Source organism: Periophthalmus magnuspinnatus, chromosome 13 (assembly GCF_009829125.3).
Source record: "Periophthalmus magnuspinnatus isolate fPerMag1 chromosome 13, fPerMag1.2.pri, whole genome shotgun sequence".
NCBI classification, from domain to species: Eukaryota; Metazoa; Chordata; class Actinopteri; order Gobiiformes; family Gobiidae; genus Periophthalmus; species Periophthalmus magnuspinnatus.
This window is the reverse complement of record NC_047138.1, coordinates 29,549,078-29,570,637: the sequence shown is the minus strand read 5'-3', so window position 1 is coordinate 29,570,637 and position 21,560 is coordinate 29,549,078. Positions and strand designations below refer to the sequence as shown.

Sequence of the window (21,560 nt, the reverse complement as noted above, 5' to 3'; positions counted from 1 at the left end):
AGTTGAAGTAAACAGTACTTGATTTTTGTTGGGGGTTTTTTTGTGTGTCTGTGTGTGAGGTCTGCATCCAAATATATCAATATAAACAGTTTAGAAAGCTTTATATGAAAGAAAACAACAATAATAACACACTCATTTCTATGTAAACATTTCTTTATACTGGTTATATTATTATTCATTTCTTCATATATTAAAAACATGGCAGCTTTAAACATTAACAACAATCATCCTCTGTCTGTACCTTTGTCTGAGGAAGGATCCCGAAGGTGCTGTTTTCTGCCAAGTGGTTCAAATGGAGCTCCGTTCTGAAAATAAAAATATAAAATAGATAAATACGACCATAACAGACAGAAAAATGAGACAAACTAAATCATATCTGAAGGAGCTAGTAGTAAAAATATGTTGCTGGGAAAGTAACTGAGTAAATGTAAGTGAGTACTATCCACCTCTGCGGTATAAATATAAAGAAAATATATTGTTTTAACAGCGAAGGTTGTAGAGCAGCACGGACCTGAGCGTGCTGTCGGCGCCGGCCAACAGGAAGTAGAAAACGTTGAAGGTAGATTCTGAATCAGGACGACGGCTCACTCTGAGTTTTTCCAATAACATGGTCTGAAAAGAACGGAACAAATACAGCGTAGGTTTAATAAATGCGACTTTATATTAGCTTGGCCAGTCACGCTGTTTCTGCTCTGTACAAACACGTCACTCTGGTGCATTTGAGGGTTTTAAAAATTTGAGAAACAACAAAAGCATTGACAAGAACTACAGCGAACGAGGAGGATTGGCAATTCCAGAGCTGAAATCATCCGAATTATTCTTCTGAAGGTGTATGAGGTTTAAAAACACAGTGGAGCACTTCCTGTATCACCACATGATGACATCACAAGGTGGAACAGAACGTTTTCTGTTTGAGAGAAGAAGAACTCAGCCTAAATTTACAGGGTTTGTGTGTTAAACATCATAACATAGATCAGAAAATAGTGTAATATGGGCCCTTTAATGACGCACAATTTAACTTCTGTTACTTAACTCTTGTCTGTCGTCATGGAGATTTTATAGCTTTGCCCAAAATGTTCCGCACTGCATCGCGCTAAACGTATCCATCTTGAATTTATTTCGTATAAATATATGTTTTTATTACTCAAAAACACCTTGCAAAAAGCATTAATTCTTACTCTAAATAGGGTCACCTCTCCACAGATTAGACCTGTAACATGACTAAGTAGAGATATAGGTGTCATACTGTGGAACATTAAGTATAACATCTCCATGGAGACTCAGTATTTGTCGTGTGTACAATTTCTTTGCAGTAGTGGGGAGATTTTAGCCATTTCTTATGTAAAAACGATAAGATTTGAGCTGTTGAGGTTTGAATTTTTAGTTATTTTTTATTTTTTTATTTATTTTGCCAGTATATTTAAAAACTGTTTTACTGGGACTATCCTGCTTTGTGACAGTGGCATAAAATAATTTCAATATTATCGTTTATCACAATATTTCTTGACTCTGGAACAGTCTCCTCTGTGATTAGAACGGCCCAATCTTTAAATATTGTTAAATCTTTGTCTTTATATCGCCTTTGTGTGGTTGTTTTTAAACGTTCTTTACAAATAAATCTGACTTGACTTGGTGACAGACCCAGAAAAGTTCCACAGCGCACCTTGCTAACGGTTACGCTAACACAAACGCCTAGTGCGAGTCACCTGTATAGAGGCGGAGGAGACTTGTCCGGCCTGATCGAAGTCCAGAGACACGACGTGAGAAAAGCGGCTGGCGTTTGAGTTCATGGAGGTGGAGCTGTTTCCAAACGCCTCCAGGATCGTGTACACAGCCTGCCACTTCTCAGCTGAAACGTCAACAACAAATACATGTGTTAGATCAGTGTTTGTCAACCGTTTTTGTGAGTCTATGTCTTTAAGCTTGAAACTAAAATAAAATGATCATACAGGCTAAAGATCATTTTTAAAAATCACACAAAATTGACTCTTGTGAGGTTTAAGTCATGTTCGAACGCTGTTTCCTCCTCAAAAACAGACCTGACGTTTTGTTTTGTTTCATTCACACATGTTTGAGTCACACTTTATCATTAGTCTGTCTACATCTCCAAAGCTCAAAATGCTCCGTTCCACTTTGTGATGTCATGAAGTGGTAGTTTTCAAGTTAACTGCTACCATTTACCTTTAGTTCAGTAGTAGATTGGCAATTTCGGGGCTGAAATCATCCAAATGATTCTAGTGAAGGTGTAGGGAGTTTAAAAAGACAGCGGAGCACTTCCTGTATTACCACATGATGACATCACAAGGTGGAACAAAGTGTTTTCTGCTCGAGAAAGTAACTCAGCCTAAATATGCAGAGTTTGTGTGTTAAAACATGTGTGAAATAGACAAAACACAACTCCAGTTTGTCTCTTTGTGATGAGGAAACAACATTATAACATAGATCAGAAACTAGTGTAATGTGGGAACTTTAAAGAAGAGGGTGAGGGAGGAGGAGGAGGGGCGGGGTCTGGAGGTATAAGGACCAGTGTGATTGGTCTAAGAGGTATCCGCACATCAAACTCCGCCCCTGCAGCCAGGTGTTTGTTTGTAATCAGAAACACCTGGCCGTAATCAGGGTAGTCATGTGTGATGTCACGTAGTATTTGAAACCGCAGTAGCCACAAGAGGATTTAGATGCTGCAAATTTACGTCGTTTGCGCTAAAACTGCCCCAAAAAAATGACTTGTAACAGTACACAATCATTAGTTTGTGTTCAAAAGTACTTCATGTTGTATAAAAATGTGTTTATATCATGATTCAGGCATCAAAATGTGTATAACGTCTCAAGTTTTCGTATCAATATCCAGTTCGTCATTTCAGTTTCGTGACAGCGCTGCTCCTCACCTGAGAAGATCTTCCCGGTGCTTCCTGCGATGGAGACCAGGTACTGCACCAGGTGTTGACAGTTGGTGGTTTTCCCGCTTCCCGATTTTCCGAGGAGGACGACGGACTGGTCCTGCCGGGTGGTCAGCAGGTTCCTGTAGGCCGTCTGAGCCACGGAGTAAATGTGAGGAGCCATGTCCTCGCGCCGGCAGCCTTTGAACATGTGCATCACCTGAACGAGGAAAGAGAGAGAGACGGGTTAAGTCATGATTAAGATGATGATGCCGGTGTTTTTCAACCGTTTCTGAGTTGCGGCTCACTTAAGTTGTTTAAAGTCTCCACTAAAATATCATAAAATTAAACCAGGAAGAGAAAAAAGTTGTAAAAATGTCCCTCACTGCGTTTGACACAAGGGATTTTGTCAGTGATGGATGAAGTACTCAATTTTGATACTTAGGTAAAAGTATTAAAAGTACCCACTTAAAAATGTAGAGTAGAAAGTAAAAGTATTTCGCAAATCCATTTCTTCCATTTTTTATTAGTCTAATCATAACTATTGTGTAACTTAGAGTAACTTTTGTCCCTTATTAACATTATGGTTGCTCGGTAACAGGAAGTAAAATGATAAACTAGGCCTGTCATGATAATCACTATGTCGACATATTCTTCTATATATGAAGCTGGAACGCTATTTTTTGGGTGAATATTAATCATGTGTACTTTTTCTTTGCAATACTGGGAATTTTTTTTTTATTTTTTAGGCTGTATGATAAGATTTAAGCAGTAAAAGTTTGTATAAATAACTTCTATGGCTCAATACAAATGCAAAGCAACGACTAAAGTGTTTCATTCTGCTGTTTAGCTCATGATTTCTTAACAATATTGTAGATTTAGAATATTTTTTGTGGTTTAAATCTGCTCTTGGGTGTTTCTGTCAGTGGCATAAACTGGTTTCAATATTATCATTTATTGTTTATATTTACTTCTTCAAAATGTGGTATCGAGACAAAAATCTGAATATTTTTTTTTACAATTTAAAATCATAAATATAATAAGGTTAGCTACGTTTTAGTGAAAAGCGTGGGCTAACTTGTCGTATCCCCTCTCACCTTCTCAGAGTACATGGAGGGGGTGCTGAGGGGGTTGATGACCACAGTGTTGGGCCCGGCGTAGGTGTGGATCAGGTTTCCTCCGTATCTCTGCCGCAGACAGTTCATCACGCTGGACTCGTTCAGGTACAGCAGAGAGGCCAAGTCCTCGGAGCGGTCGTACGAGGGGGGGTTCGCCTGGGAATCAAAGGAGAAACGAGTCAGAAACTACATAGACCATGATGCTTTGCTCCGTATCCATCCCCAGTTTAAGTGAATCTGCCAAGCTCAGAGGTGTGTGTCGCTAGCTTAGCCTTAGCGGTTTGGTACGTTTCCATAGACTGTACGTATATATCAATGGGCATAGCTAACCTGCTAGCCGCCGCGTTCCAAGTAGGAAGAGAGCACGGGCGCACTTTTGGCTCCAATTCACTTTCTACGGAAAAAACTGTGTCCCTCTTTCTGTAGCTGCTGCTGTCAGACTCGTCATTTTGGTCTTAAAATGTTCGTGTTAACCCGCTCTACATGATCCTGGCGTTTTTATTTCGCTATCGTTTCTATAAATCAAGATATGAACATTAATAACCAGACGCCTTCTTTCCTCGAGGTCACTCCCGGTAGCGTTAGCAGCAGGTTTGATTGACAGCGTTGCACCACTGTCCACTTCTTTATACAGTCTATGATACATCCACGACCATGTGCAGTACTGCTCTTGTCCCACATGAGGGCGCACAAACAGCACTCTGATTGGTTAGACAGAAGGTAAAGTTTAAAAAGCCGTTTCGACACCAACTGAAGCATTTTGAACCGACGAAAAAAGTGACGTTAATATTCTATGAACCCATGAATCCAAATAACTAAGTAAACAATATTTTTAAAACCGAAACCGACAAATAAAAAGCGTCACCTTCTCGATGTCGTCCTCGTCCACGTCCAGAATGGCTCCATCGTGCTCCAGTCGGATCTTCACTTTTCCCTCTGGCAGAGCGCCGGGGTCGGTCTTCACTACGGTGGCTGAGAGGGTGCAAAAGAAACAACAATTTTTAGTTTAAACGCTTTTTTTTTTTTTACAAAGATCCAGTGGAAAGAAATTAAACAATGGAAATGCCACTTCTTACACACACTGAAAAAACTACTGTTGACTTTAAATAAATATATGTAATGTCATTTTTTCCTTTTCATCTTCTGTTTCTGTTGTTACAAAATGTTGTTTTTTTGGCCAATTTTTGCATATTTATAAGATGTTTAAACTTGGAAGGGTTTCTGAAAGCTAAAAACTAAATAAGGCTAACTACACCTCTTTGTCGTAGTTTCAAAACAGGAGAAATATCATAATGGGGCTTAAAGAGCTCGTATTACGCTGTTTCTGAACTCCAGGTATGTTTTTGAGGAGGTAACAGCATTAGAACACGGGTAAAAACTCACTCAAGGGTCAATTTTGCGTAATATAGGACCTTTAAGTTATGACAACGCACAAAAACTACAAACTCACCCAGAGAGAATCCATCTTTATGAACCAGCCACACCTTCTCGGATCCATACCAGGCCTGCTCCGCTGCGATCTGCTCCTCAGTCTTCACCTGGAAGAACAACAAAAATAAAGCAGAAAATAAATATCAGTTGCGTAGAAAACGACGGAGAAGGACTTTGGCGCATGCGGGAAACTCGGAGCAGAGTCGAGCGATGTCTGTGGAGCGAAAATACATCAAATTTCCAAAACAAACTTAGGTGGTGATGTAAAAATAGGTTTGAGAACTGAGGAGAGGTAGTGTTTATTTGTGAACACGTATCTTATCGAATTATAGCAAACTTGAAACACTAGAAAGCTTGTTCAAATGGGTCAAATTCGGTCTAAAACAAAACCCAGCTATAACCCCACCTCAGTTGCTCAAATCTTACAGGAAGACGATTTCAACTTTCCGAAAATGTAAAACAAAACGACAAAAAAAACATGAAGGTGAACAAAACACTGCACTCCAGGCAAGAACAGCAGTGGGTTTGGTGCAGAGGGGGATTCTGGTGGTGGGTTTTAGGCCTGACACAATAATAATCATATAAACACTTTGATCAATATATAATGGATGGAGTTGATTTGATAAGAAACATAAACTTGCTCTGAAATGCATTCTACGGCTTCATATTTCAAATTCGTCTCTCAAATGTGGAATAAATGTGGACTGAATCTTGATTTGAAGTTAGAAATCTCATAAGAATTCAGGAAAAAAAAGATATTTAAGTTTTATAGAGACTACACTTTTTAATAGCCTTAATAAACATATAATATAATTAAAATTGAACTGAATTACTTTGGATATTGGAGCTCAACAGTGACCGCCCACACGTCTGGTTCTGGAAATACATTTACCATTCATTTTTCCCATAGATTTTCTGTTTCAAAGCTCAAGACTAATCTGCTAAGTAGTAACTAATGACAACAAGTCCTGTACGTTTATTTAAAATCTGTTTCTGAAACTTTACAAACCACAAAGTTATTAAAACACTTTGCAGAATCTTGAGTTTTAAATGTTTTTTGGGCTTAAAACAACGGTGTAATGGATATTAGTTAGCACATTGCTGGTTAGCACATTGCTGGTTAGCACGTAGCTGGTTAGCATGTAGCTGGTTAGCACGTAGCTGGTTAGCACGTAGCTGGTTAGCATGTAGCTGGTTAGCACGTGGCTGGTTAGAACGTTGTTGGTTAACACGTACCTGGTTAATCTCCACAGTGTATTTACTCTGAACTCTTAATATGCAATACTATGACAATTAATTGTGGAACTTTTCTACTTTGCCAAAAAAAAGAAAAAACTTTTAATATTAATATGAATTTTTCGAAAAGTCTATGGGAAAAATTAATGTTTAAATGTGTTTTTTGGGCTTAAAACAACGGCGTAATGGATATTAGTTAGCACGTAGCTGGTTAGCACGTGGCTGGTTAGCACGTAGCTGGTTAGCACGTGGCTGGTTAGCACGTAGCTGGTTAGCACGTAGCTAGTTAGCCTTTGCGATGCCATTACTTTGATGTGTTGTGACATGTTGTAAACTTTTATTATTATTAAAAAAAAAAAAAAAAAAAAAAACTTAAACTTAATATTAAATATTTGGATTTTTTCCAAAAAGTCTGTGGGAAAAATGAATGGTAAATTTACTTCCAGAACCAGATTTCGAAATGTGCGTGACTGTTGAGCTCCATCTGAATTTGTGACAGGCCTAAGTGCATTGTGGGGTATTTAAAGGGGAGGTTGGTGGTTGGTTGGTGGTTGGTGGAGGAGGGGGGGGGGGTCACACTGGAGCAGGCAGAGCAGACCTGAGGCTGAGCAGCTGCAGCATGAGAGCTCTGGAGCAGGGCTATGTGGTCCTCCTCCACTGAGCCCTGAGCAGCGGAGACACAACAAACACCAAAGAGACAACGATTAGAAAGAGACGAAGCAAAGACCTACAGACACTTACAACTGTAGTATTCACAGATCAACACCACAGTTACTTTGTGATCGACCCAAAAGAAATTCAAAAATATATTTATGCAATCAGAGAAAAAAAGCAACCCATTTAACTTCTGAAGATTAAAGGTCCTGTATTACACAAAACTGACTCTTGTGAACTTTAAGTCATGTTATAATGTCGTTACGTCCTCAAAAACAGACCTGGAGTTGTGTTTTGTTTCACTCACACATGTTTGAGTTACACTTTAATATTAGTCTGTCTACATCTCCACAGCTCAAAATGCTCTGTTCCACCTTGTGATGTCATGAAGTGGTAGTTTTCAAGTTAACAGCTCCTTTTTACTTTTTGTTCAGTAGAGATTTGAAACTCCAGGGCTGAAATTATCCAAACGATTCTAATGAAGGTTTATGGAGTTTAAAAACACAGTGGGGAATTTCCTGTGTTACGTCATGACATCACAAAGTGGAACAGAGTGTTTTCTGTTTGAGAGAAGAAGTCAGTCTAAATCTGCAGGGTTTGTGTGTTAAACATGTGTGAATGAAACAAAACACAACTCCAGTTTGTCTGTTTGTGATGAGGAAACAACATTGTAACATGGATCAGAAACAGTGTAATAAGGTCCCCCCTTTAAACAAAGCTGAACATCATTAAAGGAGCACTACGTAACTTCCACTGGTGAAGGATGAACCACCAGTATGTTATTGCTTTGTCTTGAATGTTCCACAGTATGGACTTAAATGTATTCATTTACATAGAGACAAGTGACCCCATTAGGACAAGTACATGCATCAAAACAAATATGGCTGCGTACAAGGACAAAAGAAAGGAAAAAAAATATCATAGGCGTCTGAAAAACATGGCAGATTTTTTGTTAAACTGAGAAGAGAGAAATTTGTAAATAATGGGTGACCAGTGAGATATTTTGTTTCACCTGTGTCACAAAAAAAAAATAAAAAAATAAAAAATAAAAACATCAAACTATATATATAGAGAGAGGATATTCTTAATCTGCCCGGCAACAAGAAAAAAAAGCACTTGTTTAAGGTATTTTTTGGAAGTGAAAAGTAATTGAACACATTTAAGTTTAATGTCATACTGTGGAACATTCCGAGCAAATGGAGACAAGTAGAAGAAAAGCTACATAGTGAAGCTTTACGTTTGGTCTTAGTAAATATCAGACAGACTCCAGGGAAGACGACCAAAACAACAAACTAACTCTAAACTCATCACCTTTTTATTCCAAAAACCATAAAAATGAAGTGAGTCGGCCATTTTTTTTTTTTTTTCTGCCATGCTCAAAATCCAACATACGACATCCATGCACGAGCCCCCCCACAGTGAGCTCCAGAGACAGGCAGCACAAGCAGCACCTCAATATGAAGCAGCTCCCGTAGAAATCAAATACAACAAAATAACTAAAAATACCAGCAGGAGACAAGCGCCGTAGTGAAAATGAACCAAAACTAGAACTTACTCACATGCTCGAAAACGGCAAAAACTATGGTGCAGTTAAGATGACTTGAATTTGAAACGTTTTTATGTTTTTAAGTTATGAGTGAAATCGGGCTCGGGTTGAATTCGCACTGTAGAAGTTAAAGTCATAATTTCTAATGGAGGACAGGGGTGATTTACAGTATTTTCCGGAGTATAAGTCGCACCAGCCAAAAAAAAAGCATAATAATGAAGAAAAAAACAAACATATTTCACATATAAATCGCATCTGAGTATAAGTCGCGGCGCCGGCCAAACTGAAACAAAATGCGACTTATAATCTGGAAAATACGGTAACTCAATGGGACAGTCTATGTTTTGTTTTAGTTTGTTGTTTTTTTTAATTTAGTGTCACGATTATCATGGCCAAAATAATTGAGATTAACGATTATATCACGGTAATGATTAAAGTTGCTGACAGTTTAAAATGTTATGGATATTAATAATTATAATTCTACTCTTATTAATACATTTCACGTTTAAATAACTGTTATAGTATTGTACTTTGTCATCAGTGAAAACAACTACGATCTAGCGGAGAATATTCTGGATGAGCAGGGCCGTCGACTGAAATTTGGGGACCCAGGGCAAGAAGTCTCACATGGGCCCCCCTCTAATACAAATTTATAGAAAGAGAATCCAATTTTGGGCCCCCTAAACCTTTTTTCTAGCTTTTTTTCTGGTGATTACGTTTATTGGCGATGATCACGATTATAAAAAATGTCCCACAAACGATTATTGTCGACGCTTTTTATCGCGATATTATTGGTTACTGTCCCATCCCTAGGTGCCAGTGGCAAAAACTGACATTGTGTCCTTAGGCAAGACACTTTACCCACACTGCCGATGGCGCAGATTGGCAGCCTCAATGCCGTCAGTCTGTAACAGGGCAGCTGTGGCTACAATAGGAACTTACCACCAAGTACTATCATTATATTTATCATTATTATTCAATTCTACCTGCCCTCCAGATCAATTTTAAACTAAAGGATTCTACGAGTTTTAATGTCTTGTGAATGCAACCTCAGAATTCAAGCCATTTTAACTCGAGCAGATGTTCCGCACTGTAGCTTAAATAAAAATACAGTTAAAATTATGTTGTGAATTTAAAAAAAAAAAAAGCTTTGCTGGAGTTAGATGGTTAGAATGAGTCTTAAACCTTACACTGTGACATGACACCCGGGAGCAGAGACCCTCTAGGACTCCCCTGGACTGTGGTACCTGGGCTGGGACAGGCTGAGGGGGGGTCCCAGGGGGGGTCCCAGAGGAGGAGCAGCGACCCGAGGAGCAGGGGGGGACAGGGGGAGGGTCTGAGTACAGCTACATCCCCCAAAGCCCCAGCGCAGCGCAGGCAGCAGAAGCGGTGAGTGAAGAGACAGATAAGACAAGGTGGACAACAGTGAGACATTATGGAGAATGGACAGGTCACAGAAACACAAAACAGTAGAACATGGGTCACTTTAAAGGAACAATATGTAACTTTTCTGATGAAGGAGTACGCAACCAATTTATTTATTTTTCTTGTGAAGCACTTTGGTCAGCCGAAGTTGTTTCAAATGTGCTATATAACTGACCTTGAATTGAACTACATGATCCATAGTATGCAATTAACTTATCGCCATGGAGACAAGCAGGTTAAGTTACAGGTCAGATCTGTGGAGAGGCAGCTCCAATAAAACGCAAGGTATTTGAGAGATATGTAACAATGTGTAAGGAATAATATTTAACTTTTCTGGTGATGAAACTTGAAACTTGCTTTTCTCCATGTTCCAGAATATGGTATTAAACTTATCGTCATGGAGACAAGCAGGTTAAGTTACAGGTAAGATCTATGGAGAAGCAACCCCAAATAAAAAGCATGTGTTTCAAGATATTTGAGCAAATTTTAAAAGAAACACGATGTAATTTTTCTGGTGAAGGGGTACGCAACCTGCTTTTTGCCATGTTCCATAGTAAGGTATTAAACTTATCGTCATGGAGACAAGCAGGTTAAGCTACAGGTCAGATCTGTGGAGAGGCAGCCCCAATAAAAAGCAAGGTATTTGAGCAATATGTAACAATATGTAAGGAATAATATGGCATTTTTTTGGTGATGGCGTACACAACTTGCTTTTCTCCATGTTCCATAATATAGCTTTAAAGTTAGGAGACAAGCAGATCAAGTTACAGGTAAAGATCTGTGGAGAAGCAACCCAAAATAAAAAGCATGTGTTTGAAGATATTTGAGCAAATTTTAAAGGTTATGTAACGTTTTTCTGCTGAAGTGGCTCTCAGATTGCTGTATAAAATAAATAGAACAGAGAACCTTTCTGTTACGGGGTAAGGCAAACGCTCTGTGCCATCATGATACGCATATAAATTGTACGCGTAAACTTCACATCACTACAGTTCTCTGGAGTTAGCCGCATGTGCTAAATGACTTGGAGTTTGCGTTTGGTGTTAAAAGAGGCAGCGGGTCAGAGGGAGGCACGGATACGATTTCACCGGCTCATGGACTATAATGGACCCCAGCAGACCCCAGCGGAGCTCAGTCAATCTACTGCTAAGACTCTCCCCGCGTGTCTGTCTCCAAATATACAACACCAATAAACTGAGAACGAGCGGCATGGAGGCTAAAGCTAGCAGCAGACAGGACTGGACAATGCAAGTCTACTAAATACACGAGGAGCTTAGCGGTCTAATTAAAGGTCCTAGATTAAGGGAAAATTGACACTTTAAAACAAGTTATAATGCTGTTACCTCATCAAAAACAGACCTTTTTCATTCACACATGTTTGAGTAACCTTTTATAATCAGTCTGTCTATATTTCCAAAGCTTAAAATGCTCTGCTGCACCGTGTGATGTCATGAAGTGGTAGTTTAAGAGTTTAAAAACACAGTGGGGCATTTTCTGTCTTACCTCATGACATCACAAGGTGGAACAGAGTGTTTATAGTTTGAGAGAAGAACTCCCAAGTCTAAATATGCAGGGTTTTGTGTGTTAAAACACGTGTGAATGAAACAAAAACACAACTCCGGACATGTTTGTGATGAGGAAACAACATTATAACAGCAGCGTAGAAACATTATTGAGTGTACACAAACAGGCCCGTTGGCAGAAATTTGGGGGCCCGAGGTAAGAATCCGCACATAGGCCCCCCTCTAATATAAATTAATAGAAGTAGGGGTCAGTTCTGGGTTCCTAAGACAATGAGGCACGGGACAACAGACCCCTTTGTCCCTTTGTGATGGTGAATGATCCGCTACACTAAAATTTATAAGACTTACTCAGCAAAACACACAATAACAGTAAATTATAATGAAAAAAAACGCTATAAAAACACGCTATATGCCACCTGTTTGTCTCCATGGAGATGTTAATGCTTTGTCTGAAATGTTACACAGTATGGCAATAAATACACAACCACCAGACCAAGGTACAGGTCGGATCTGTGCAGAGGCAGCTTTGATCACAGTAAAAATGCATGTTTTTTAAGTTGTTGTTTTTCTTGAGCAATAAAGACATCTGTAACTGAATAAATGCAAGGCAGACAGATTTAATGCCATACGGTGGGATATTCTAGGCAAAGAAATATAATCTCTGTGCAAAGTAGCAAGCGGCGAACCTGCAGCCAGAAAAGTTACGTAATGTTCTAGTTGAGTAAAAGGGTAAAGTGGACAAAGTATTTCCTAGAAGATTCTCAATATAATTTTCCAGTAAATTAGATACAGGAACAATGGTAAAAGACAGACACAGACTTTTAAAATGCAGATCGGCCGCATCCCAATTCTTAAAGATCGTTTCCTTTACACCTCAACTCATCGCTTCCTCCAGTTTTAGCCCCGACTACAGCAATCTAGTTCAACAGTGTTCACCCACCTCTACATCCAGATATGAAATTCCTATTATGTTTCAGACTTAACACATTTTAAAGGGTAGAAGCTAATCACATATTGGGTAAATCATGATCACAACACTATTATATACACAAGATATACCCTAAAGTTGGTGGTTTATGGTCACAAGTAACTGCTGTAACCCCTTACACTGTTGGTCTATTTTTTCCTAAAACGCCCGACTAAAACGACCCTCATTTTAAACTGAATCTGTCTGAACGGTTTGGAGCACTGATACATGGCCAGGCTCTTTGTGAAGCTGAGGATCTGTAGTTTTGGCCTCTGTCTGATCTACACTCATTATTAATATAGATCATTTTTGATAGATATAACACTGGGTCTGGAGGGCCGTACGATAGATTAAATAATTTGTTGGGTTCCCAATTCCCATGTAAAAGCTGAAACATATGGGACTAAAAAATGAGATTTAAGGACTTGTTATGAGGTAAAAAATTCAGGGCGAACTCTTATTTAAATCATATTATTTTTATTTATTTATTTAATTGTATGTATTTAATTTTATTTATTTATTTTATCCATCCATCCATCCATTTTCTTCCGCTTATCCGGGGCCGGGTCGCGGGGGCAGCAGTCTAAGCAGGGACTCCCAGACTTCCCTCACCCCGGACACGTCCTCCAGCTCCTCCGGTGGGACCCCAAGGCGTTCCCAGGCCAGCCGAGAGACATAGTCCCTCCAGCGTGTCCTGGGTCTTCCCCGGGGCCTCCTCCCGGTGGGACATGCCCAGAACACCTCCCTAGGGAGGCGTCCAGGAGGCATCCTGAGCAGATGCCCGAGCCACCTCAGCTGGTTCCTCTCAACGTGTAGGAGCAGCGGCTCTACTCCGAGCTCCTCCCGTGTGACCGAGCTCCTCACCCTATCCCTAAGGGTGCGCCCGGCCACTCTGCGGAGGAAGCCCATTTCAGCCGCTTGTATCCGCGATCTTGTCCTTTCGGTCATTACCCAAAGCTCATGACCATAGGTGAGGGTAGGAACGTAGATTGACCGGTAAATCGAGAGCTTCGCCTTCCGGCTCAGCTCCTTCTTTACCACAACGGACCGATACAGCGACCGCATCACTGCAGACGCTGCACCGATCCGCCTGTCAATCTCACGCTCCATCCTTCCCTCACTCGTGAACAAGACCCCGAGATACTTGAACTCCTCCACTTGGGGCAGAGACTCACCACCCACCCGGAGAGAGCAAACCACCTTTTTCCGGTCGAGAACCATGGCCTCGGATTTGGAGGAGCTGATTCTCATCCCAGCCGCTTCACACTCGGCTGCAAACCGCCCCAGTGCCTGCTGCAGGTCCTGGCTCGAAGAAGCCATCAGGACAACATCATCTGCAAACAGCAGAGATGAAATCCTGTGGTTCCCAAACCAGGCCCCCTCCGGCCCCTGGCTGCGCCTAGAAATTCTGTCCATAAATATAATGAACAGAACCGGTGACAAAGGGCAGCCCTGGCGGAGTCCAACATGCACTGGGAACAGGTCTGACTTACTGCCGGCAATGCGAACACAGCTCCTGCTCCGGTCATACAGGGACCGGACAGCCCTTAGCAAAGAGCCCCGGACCCCATACTCCCAGAGCACCCCCCAAAGGACACCACGAGGGACACGGTCGAATGCCTTCTCCAGATCCACAAAACACATGTGGACTGGTTGGGCATACTCCCATGAGCCCTCGAGGACCCGATGGAGAGTATAGAGCTGGTCCAGTGTTCCACGACCAGGACGAAAACCACACTGCTCCTCCTGAATCCGAGGTTCGACTATCGGTCGGATTCTCCTCTCCAGTACCCTGGAATAGACCTTACCGGGAAGGCTGAGGAGTGTGATTCCCCTGTAATTGGAACACACCCTCCGGTCCCCCTTCTTATACAGAGGGACCACCACCCCGGTCTGCCATTCCACAGGTACTGTCCCCGACCGCCACGCGATGTTGCAGAGACGTGTCAGCCAAGACAGTCCCACAACATCCAGAGACTTGAGGTACTCAGGACGGATCTCGTCCACCCCCGGAGCCTTGCCACCGAGGAGCTTGCCAACCATCTCAGTGACTTCAGCCAGGGTGATGGACGAGTCCGCCTCTGGGTCCCCAGTTTCTGCTTCCTCCTCGGAAGACGTGACAGTGGGATTGAGGAGATCCTCAAAGTATTCCTTCCACCGCCCGACAACATCCCCAGTCGAGGTCAGCAGCTCTCCACCCGCACTGTAAACAGTGTTGGTGAAGCACTGCTTTCCCCTCCTGAGGCGTCGGACATTATTTATTTTAATGTTGTATTATTATTATTTATTTATTTATTATTATTTTGTTTTATTTACTGTACTTATTTATTTTATTTGGTCCAGATTTTTTCCCAGAATGTTTGATTTATCTGAGAACACATGGGTTACAGCTTTTCCCTTTGCATTTCCACCAGCATCTTATGAAGTTAAACTCTTAATATTTAATTTCACACAAAAAAATCTATGGGAAATAATAATAATTTTACTTCCTGAACTAGAAGCCCGCCCCCTCCCCGTTCTCTCCCCCGTGTGCAGGGCTAAAGCAGAGGAGTGAAGCAGCTGAGACATTCTGAGGAGGAACTGAGATTTGACCAAAGTGGATTTACAGGAGCGTTGAAGATCCTCATGAGCCTTCTCTGAGCCTCCTCGGTCGGACTAAGCGGCGCCTCCTACAGGCAGAGCATCAGCAGCACATCAGACTAAAGACCAGTACTGACAGCAACAAGTCTAACACAGCAGGGAACTCCAGCAGCACGTTATCAGTACAGGCAGTTAACGGTTTATCACAATAAGTGCATGGGTTAGGCGAGGAATTTCAAGACAATTTTAAAATACAACAAAAATTAGAAGTCGACACGCACAAACACACACATTTTAAGTACTAGGTGTTGTCATAAATATCAAAATCAGACACTAATTGATACTAAAACTGGTACAGAAACTACAAACTAATTCACAGGACAGAAATGAACCTTTTCTGAATATCTAGTATAGTATAAAAATAAAGTACTACCATTAAATGTGGAAAATGACATTATATTGTCTAAAGAAAGAGTTTTTTTGTGGTATTGCAATCAGTATTGAGTATCAAGTCTATTCCTTAGTATCAAATGTGTTTTTATTATTGTGTTAATCTTATTCGCAGAGGTGGGTAGTACTCAGTTACATTTACTTTATAAAGAATTGTACTTTTCTTGCAGCATACTTTTACTCCTACTTGAGTAAAATATTTGACAGTGTAACAGAACTCTTAGTTGAGTAAAAGTGACTTGAGCTTTATGTCGACAATATGAAATGATTTAACTTTAGTTTCTTGTAGCTCCTTCAGATATAATTTAGTTTAACTGTTGTGTCCATCCTTTGAAAATACCAGATTTTGTGCAGTATTTCATGTTTTGTCCTTCATACCTCACCTTCAAATTATAAATCAGTTACAGTTACTCTTTACAATACTCTCACTTACTTCTTCTACTTGAGTAATATTATTTTGAAGTACCGTTACTCTTACTCGAGTACAATTGTTTGGCTATTCTTTCCACCTCTGCGTATAAGTCGTTCAAACTACACAAAGAGTTTATTTAATATCCAAAAACTACACCACCAGGATCTACACGTCGCCAAAGTCATTGCAAAGTCACTCTTAAAGTTCCCACATAAAACCCCCGGCTAAAGTCTAAACCGCTTTTTGTTCAGACTGCAAAGAGCCAGGGGACGGCAGCCTTTTCCCCACTTAAAATTCCTCTCCCAGGATGCAACAGGGCAGTAATTGGCTGGACACGACTCTATGGTTAGAAGCTGCAGTCCTGCTTTTCTACAGGGACTGGGTAAACAGGGCTGCTCCGCTCAGTCAAACCTCGAGGGTGGAAAGTGAAACTAGAATGCTCTGGTTTGTGCCACAATGGGAGAGAAAACCGCAAAAAGAACAACTCGGAATTGACTAGAAATTATAGATGCGTATAAATGTGAATAGGCCACAGCAAAATCGGCTACTCAACTGTTTTAACTATACCGCGTTTGTATGCTATCTACGCACATATTTTAGTTGTTAAAAACGCTCCAGTCAAATGAAGCTCGTCGAGGCTAGCAGTTATTTGGCGCCGAGTCCCACATTTGGAATTCAGGCCGCGAGTACCGTAGCAACTAAAGCGCTAATCTGACAAGCGAGGCTGTTGAAGGCAATGTCCGTTCCCGCCCGCACCGCTGGTTTTAACACGGAGCGGGCGCTTAGCAACACTGTCAATCAAACCTGTTGCTAACGGGAGCGACCTTGGTGGAATAAGGCACCTGAATTGACTGTTATTAATGTTCATATCTTGATTTACGGGCATAATAGTGAAATAAAAAACACCACGATCGTGTAGAGCGGGTTAATACGAACACTTTAAGGCCAAAATGATGAGTCGATGGAGTCAGAAGTGCGTAGCATACTGTTACAACACTGGTCCATTCTCATTTTTTCATCATTAAATCAAAAATAGCTGTCTTGGCGTGATCTGTCTGCAACTGTACCAACGTAACAAACCAGAACCACAGCCTTTTTTACTCTTACCACGAAATCAGTGCATTAGGTTACATACAAACGACCAAAACTACTATAGTACTTGTACATGCGTTTTATCTCATGCGTTTTCCACACCACACTTTGAAAACCCATGCGTTTTGGTGACACAGTACCTCTTGTTTCTCGACCTCTGGCTCTTTAACCACTCCAGTGTTGATGTACATAGAGACAGGACGCTGCTTGACTTGCTTGGCATCTGGTTTAGAAGTTGCAGTAGTAGTAGGAGTAGTAGTATTTGACATATTTGTACTTATATTAGCTGGTTTTTGGCTAGTGATTTGCTTGGGAACTGATGCAGTATTTGTAACAACTTTTTGACTTGTAGCTTGTGGAGGATTCGGCGCAGTCGTCTTGGTAACTACGCTAGGTTTGGTATGGGGAGGTGGAGGCGACAAAACTGGTGCTTTTTGTGCAGGAATAAACCCTACAACAGTAGGCAGTGAAACGGGTCTGGTTTGCGCTGGTTTGGTTGAGTTTGCTTGTTGTGATGAGTTAAAAGTTGGCGATTTAATCCTTTCCAAAAATGTTGATGGCTTAGCGTTGACTTCCTGTTTGTTTGGTGCCACTTCCTGTTGCTTTGGTGCCGCTTCTTGTTTCTTAGGTGTCACTTCCCGATGCTTAGTTACCACTTCCTGTTGCTTAGTTACTACTTCCGGTTGCTTAGTTACTACTTCCGGTTGCTTAGTTACTACTTCCGGTTGCTTAGTTATTACTTCCTGTCGCTTAGTTACTACTTCCTGCTTCCTCTCCTCGTCTTGTGCTTTCTTATCATCCTTCTTTTCCAAATTCGACTCCAATTCTTTAACTTCCGGGCGTTCGTCTTGGCGAATGAGCCTAACTCGTGGTTCTCGAGACCTACCCCTTACCATGAGATTCGTCAAACCTTTCGAAATATCGTCTTCAGTTTTCACCGTATCGTGTTTGAATGAAAAACCTCTAGAAATCGTAGTTTTGGTCGCTTCTGGCTTGCCGGGTTCTTGCGTTTTTTCCGGCTCCTCCTCATCGTATGGCATAACTTTCCGTACGACGCGACGGACAACTTTGACAACCTTTTTCCGGGTTGAATTTTGGTCTTCGGAAATTTCCATATCTTCTTTTCCGTTCATCGTACCATTGGTTTCGCCATTGTGTTCTGGTTTGGTAAAAGCTGGTTCAGGGCTTCGGACTCTTTCTGAATGTCCTGTTGATGGCGGCGGCTCGGGGCTCTTGAAGCGTTCAGGGACCTTAACGGGAGGGCGTATTTTGGGCGACGGACTGCGCACCCTGGCGGTCGGTTGTGGAGATGGGTCCGGAGAGGGAGTCTTGGCTCGGAACAAACCACGTCCTGGATCCAAAGCAGGAACGGACTTGGCTCTACTGATCACTCCCTCATTTTCTGACTACACCCACAAAACAGGAAAGACACAGTAATTATACAACGACCAATTACTCAAGTCCTATTTTAACAAATTCAGAACAGAGTAACTGACTATTTTAACATGAAACAAAAACAAAAAAAAGTCGAATTATCTCATTACCCAGGAATACCAATTTATTTAAGGAGCACTATGTAACTTCCGTCCTCGTCTCCATGGAGATGTTATTGCTTTACCTGGAATTAAACATATCTATTGCCGCAAAAGGCCGTAAACTAACAGCCACAAGCCAAGTTACAGGTCAGATCTCTGGAAATTTGAACCCGCTCACAACATAAATGCAATATTTCTTGAGCTATTTTTAACATCTATGTTGAATGAATGCAGGACAGGAAAGTTTAATGCCATACTGGGGCATATTTCACGTGAGGAAACATCTCCATGGAGGCGAGAAGGTGGTAGCCTCTTCACCAGAAAAGTTACGTAGTTTAAAGCATCAAAGTAAACTCAAAGCAGCGAGTGATTTTTAATGTTAGTCACTTAATACATATTTGTCCTCCCTTGTCTTGAGAACTAAACCAAGACTAAATCCAGAGAGAAACACTGGTCTAAACTGGTCTGCTTTGGGAAATATAATTCTTACCCAATACAAAATATCATTTGAAATATTTGGGATAATATTTCAAACTGACAGCCGTGCAAATCATCTATATTGTTTTTACAAAAGAGCTGGAACAAGCCGATAAAATGGATCTACGGCTACATTCATTATATTACGGTGAATGGTTCTGAATCAATGCTGGATTTCGTATTTAGCGTCTTAAAACCTCCATTGTTTTGACATTACGCTAACTGGAAACTCTCTGAGGTGTGATAACAATCGTAATCTCTATTTTCCATGTTTTAAAATTTAACGAGTTTGTCCAATGTGGTGAAAAAGACAAATCGTATCCCGCAAATGATTCTAATACAGCGGGATAATGTGGGAAACTATCATAGGTTATGTCATTTTAATTTACGTGAAAGTTTAAAACCGTTTATAAATCTCTACAGATGGTCACAAAAGCAGTAGAACTACCTCATAACGACGTAACAGTAGAGATGGACCGATTTATCGATTTGGCCGATATTTGCGCTTTTAATGAATGGGTTATCGAACTTAAATTTCCAGCACAGGCCGATATTTAGTTATGCCTAATCTACTGCCTGAAGAAAACACATAATCATTTCATCCCCGCCCACTTTTGCCGTAAAAGCGACCAACCCACGGTCTCTTGGGGGTGGCACTTCTGGTTAAGCGGGAATCCCATTCATTTCAAAGGAGAATTTACCGTTAAAATCTGATAAAAAAGTAGGCTCCTTTGTGTAAACTGTTCAGCGTTTATGTGACCAACAAGTCAACACTGCCCCCTTTCTCTGGGAGGTTTTAAAACATCTTTCTACTCTGTATAGAACTCGTTTGCCATTTAGCTCAGCCCCATGCAAAATAATACAGCCCGAAAGCGGCGCATATAGCAACTTTGAATAGGTTTATGATTAAAATGAGGCTGTGAGTGAGTTTGTAGTAAGTTTAAAATAACATCATTTGGGGAAAACCACCAAAATTGGCCCGACATATCAGTAGACCTGTCACGATATATTGCTACAGAGGAATATCACAATAAAAGATCATATTTAAATTACTTTTGCCACTGATTAAGCTTTAAATAATGCAAAATAATCCCAGTAAATGATTTTAAAAAGACTGTTTCATTAAAAGACATGAGCTGTAACAAATAAACAGCAGAACGTACCAATAATTAGCCATAAAAGTGACGTATTCTGCCCTCTACAGCTCAAATCTGCATCATATTACAACAAAAATACCTAAATATTGAACGTTGAGTCGATATAGACGTTATCGTGACAGGCCTACGGTTAACATGGCATTTAACACTTTAAAATAATAGTTAACAATGTAAAACACAAAACAAAACTTACACTTTTAGGCGCTGGGTTATTCTCATGTTTAATCTAAAGGTGTAAAAAATTCAAATCAAAATCAGTTTGACTTACGGATCCACTTCACACGGTGCAGAACAAAACATGCAATTTCAAAAAAGATTTATACGCAACATATGATTTAGGTTATAGCTCTCGAAAATCATACACCACACAAGTAATGTACGCACAAACTGCAAATGTGATGCAATTCAATTCAAAACGGCACAAAGTTAGTTCAAAACACACACTTGATTAGGGCTGCAACAAGTAATGGCTAATCGTGGCTAAACAAATGTAAACAAAAAAACATAAAACAAAAATAAAAACGCAGCTGTATTTTCGTAATCGTACTTATTTGCACAGTAGAAACACGAATCAGTTACGAGCTGTCGATATCCTAATTGGACATATAAATCGATGGAATAAGACTATTTACTGGCCCAGAAAGTCTCAAAATGTTTGATTTTTTATTTACCCAAAGTTGTTCTGTGATTACTTTTTGTGATTACAGCTACGTAACACATTTGGGATCGGTTTAGTCTTATTTTAAAGGAAATAAATGCTGTTTTCAGTCTCTGCACTACTGCTTAAAGCCGTAGTATCGAAAACGGTATCGGAACTGAAAAAGCTGGATCGGTTCATGCTCTTTTTATAGACTCTAAAACACATCCCTGCGGACATTTTTATAGCAAAGACAACAGCATTATTAAATCAAAACGTCAAAAGAGACTAAAGGATTTCAAATTTTTATCAATATTAGACGTTTACACTTAGACACTTGGAAATATTCTGTCTTTAAACGCTTTCAGTCCCCATATTTTAATCTTTGTTCTGTTGATAATGTATTCAAAGTGTCTCCGTTTGCCGAACATCGTCTTTAGCTGCAGC

At 40.5% G+C, this 21,560-nt stretch overlaps 1 protein-coding gene across 11 annotated transcripts in view; it reads right to left on the bottom strand.

The window, feature by feature from the left end:
• The window catches only part of myo18ab (myosin XVIIIA b), a 189,784-nt gene that overhangs the window by 120,984 nt on the left and 47,240 nt on the right, over window positions 1–21,560 (bottom strand). For all 11 annotated transcript variants that reach the window (XM_055225936.1, XM_055225937.1, XM_033976697.2 and 8 more), the window contains 7 exons: window positions 5,445–5,532; window positions 4,860–4,966; window positions 3,974–4,150; window positions 2,886–3,096; window positions 1,707–1,849; window positions 512–612; window positions 242–305 (listed from right to left, as the gene is read on the bottom strand). In XM_055225936.1, the coding sequence (XP_055081911.1) occupies window positions 242–305; window positions 512–612; window positions 1,707–1,849; window positions 2,886–3,096; window positions 3,974–4,150; window positions 4,860–4,966; window positions 5,445–5,532 (891 nt within the window). The remainder of the gene's footprint in view (window positions 1–241; window positions 306–511; window positions 613–1,706; window positions 1,850–2,885; window positions 3,097–3,973; window positions 4,151–4,859; window positions 4,967–5,444; window positions 5,533–21,560) is intronic.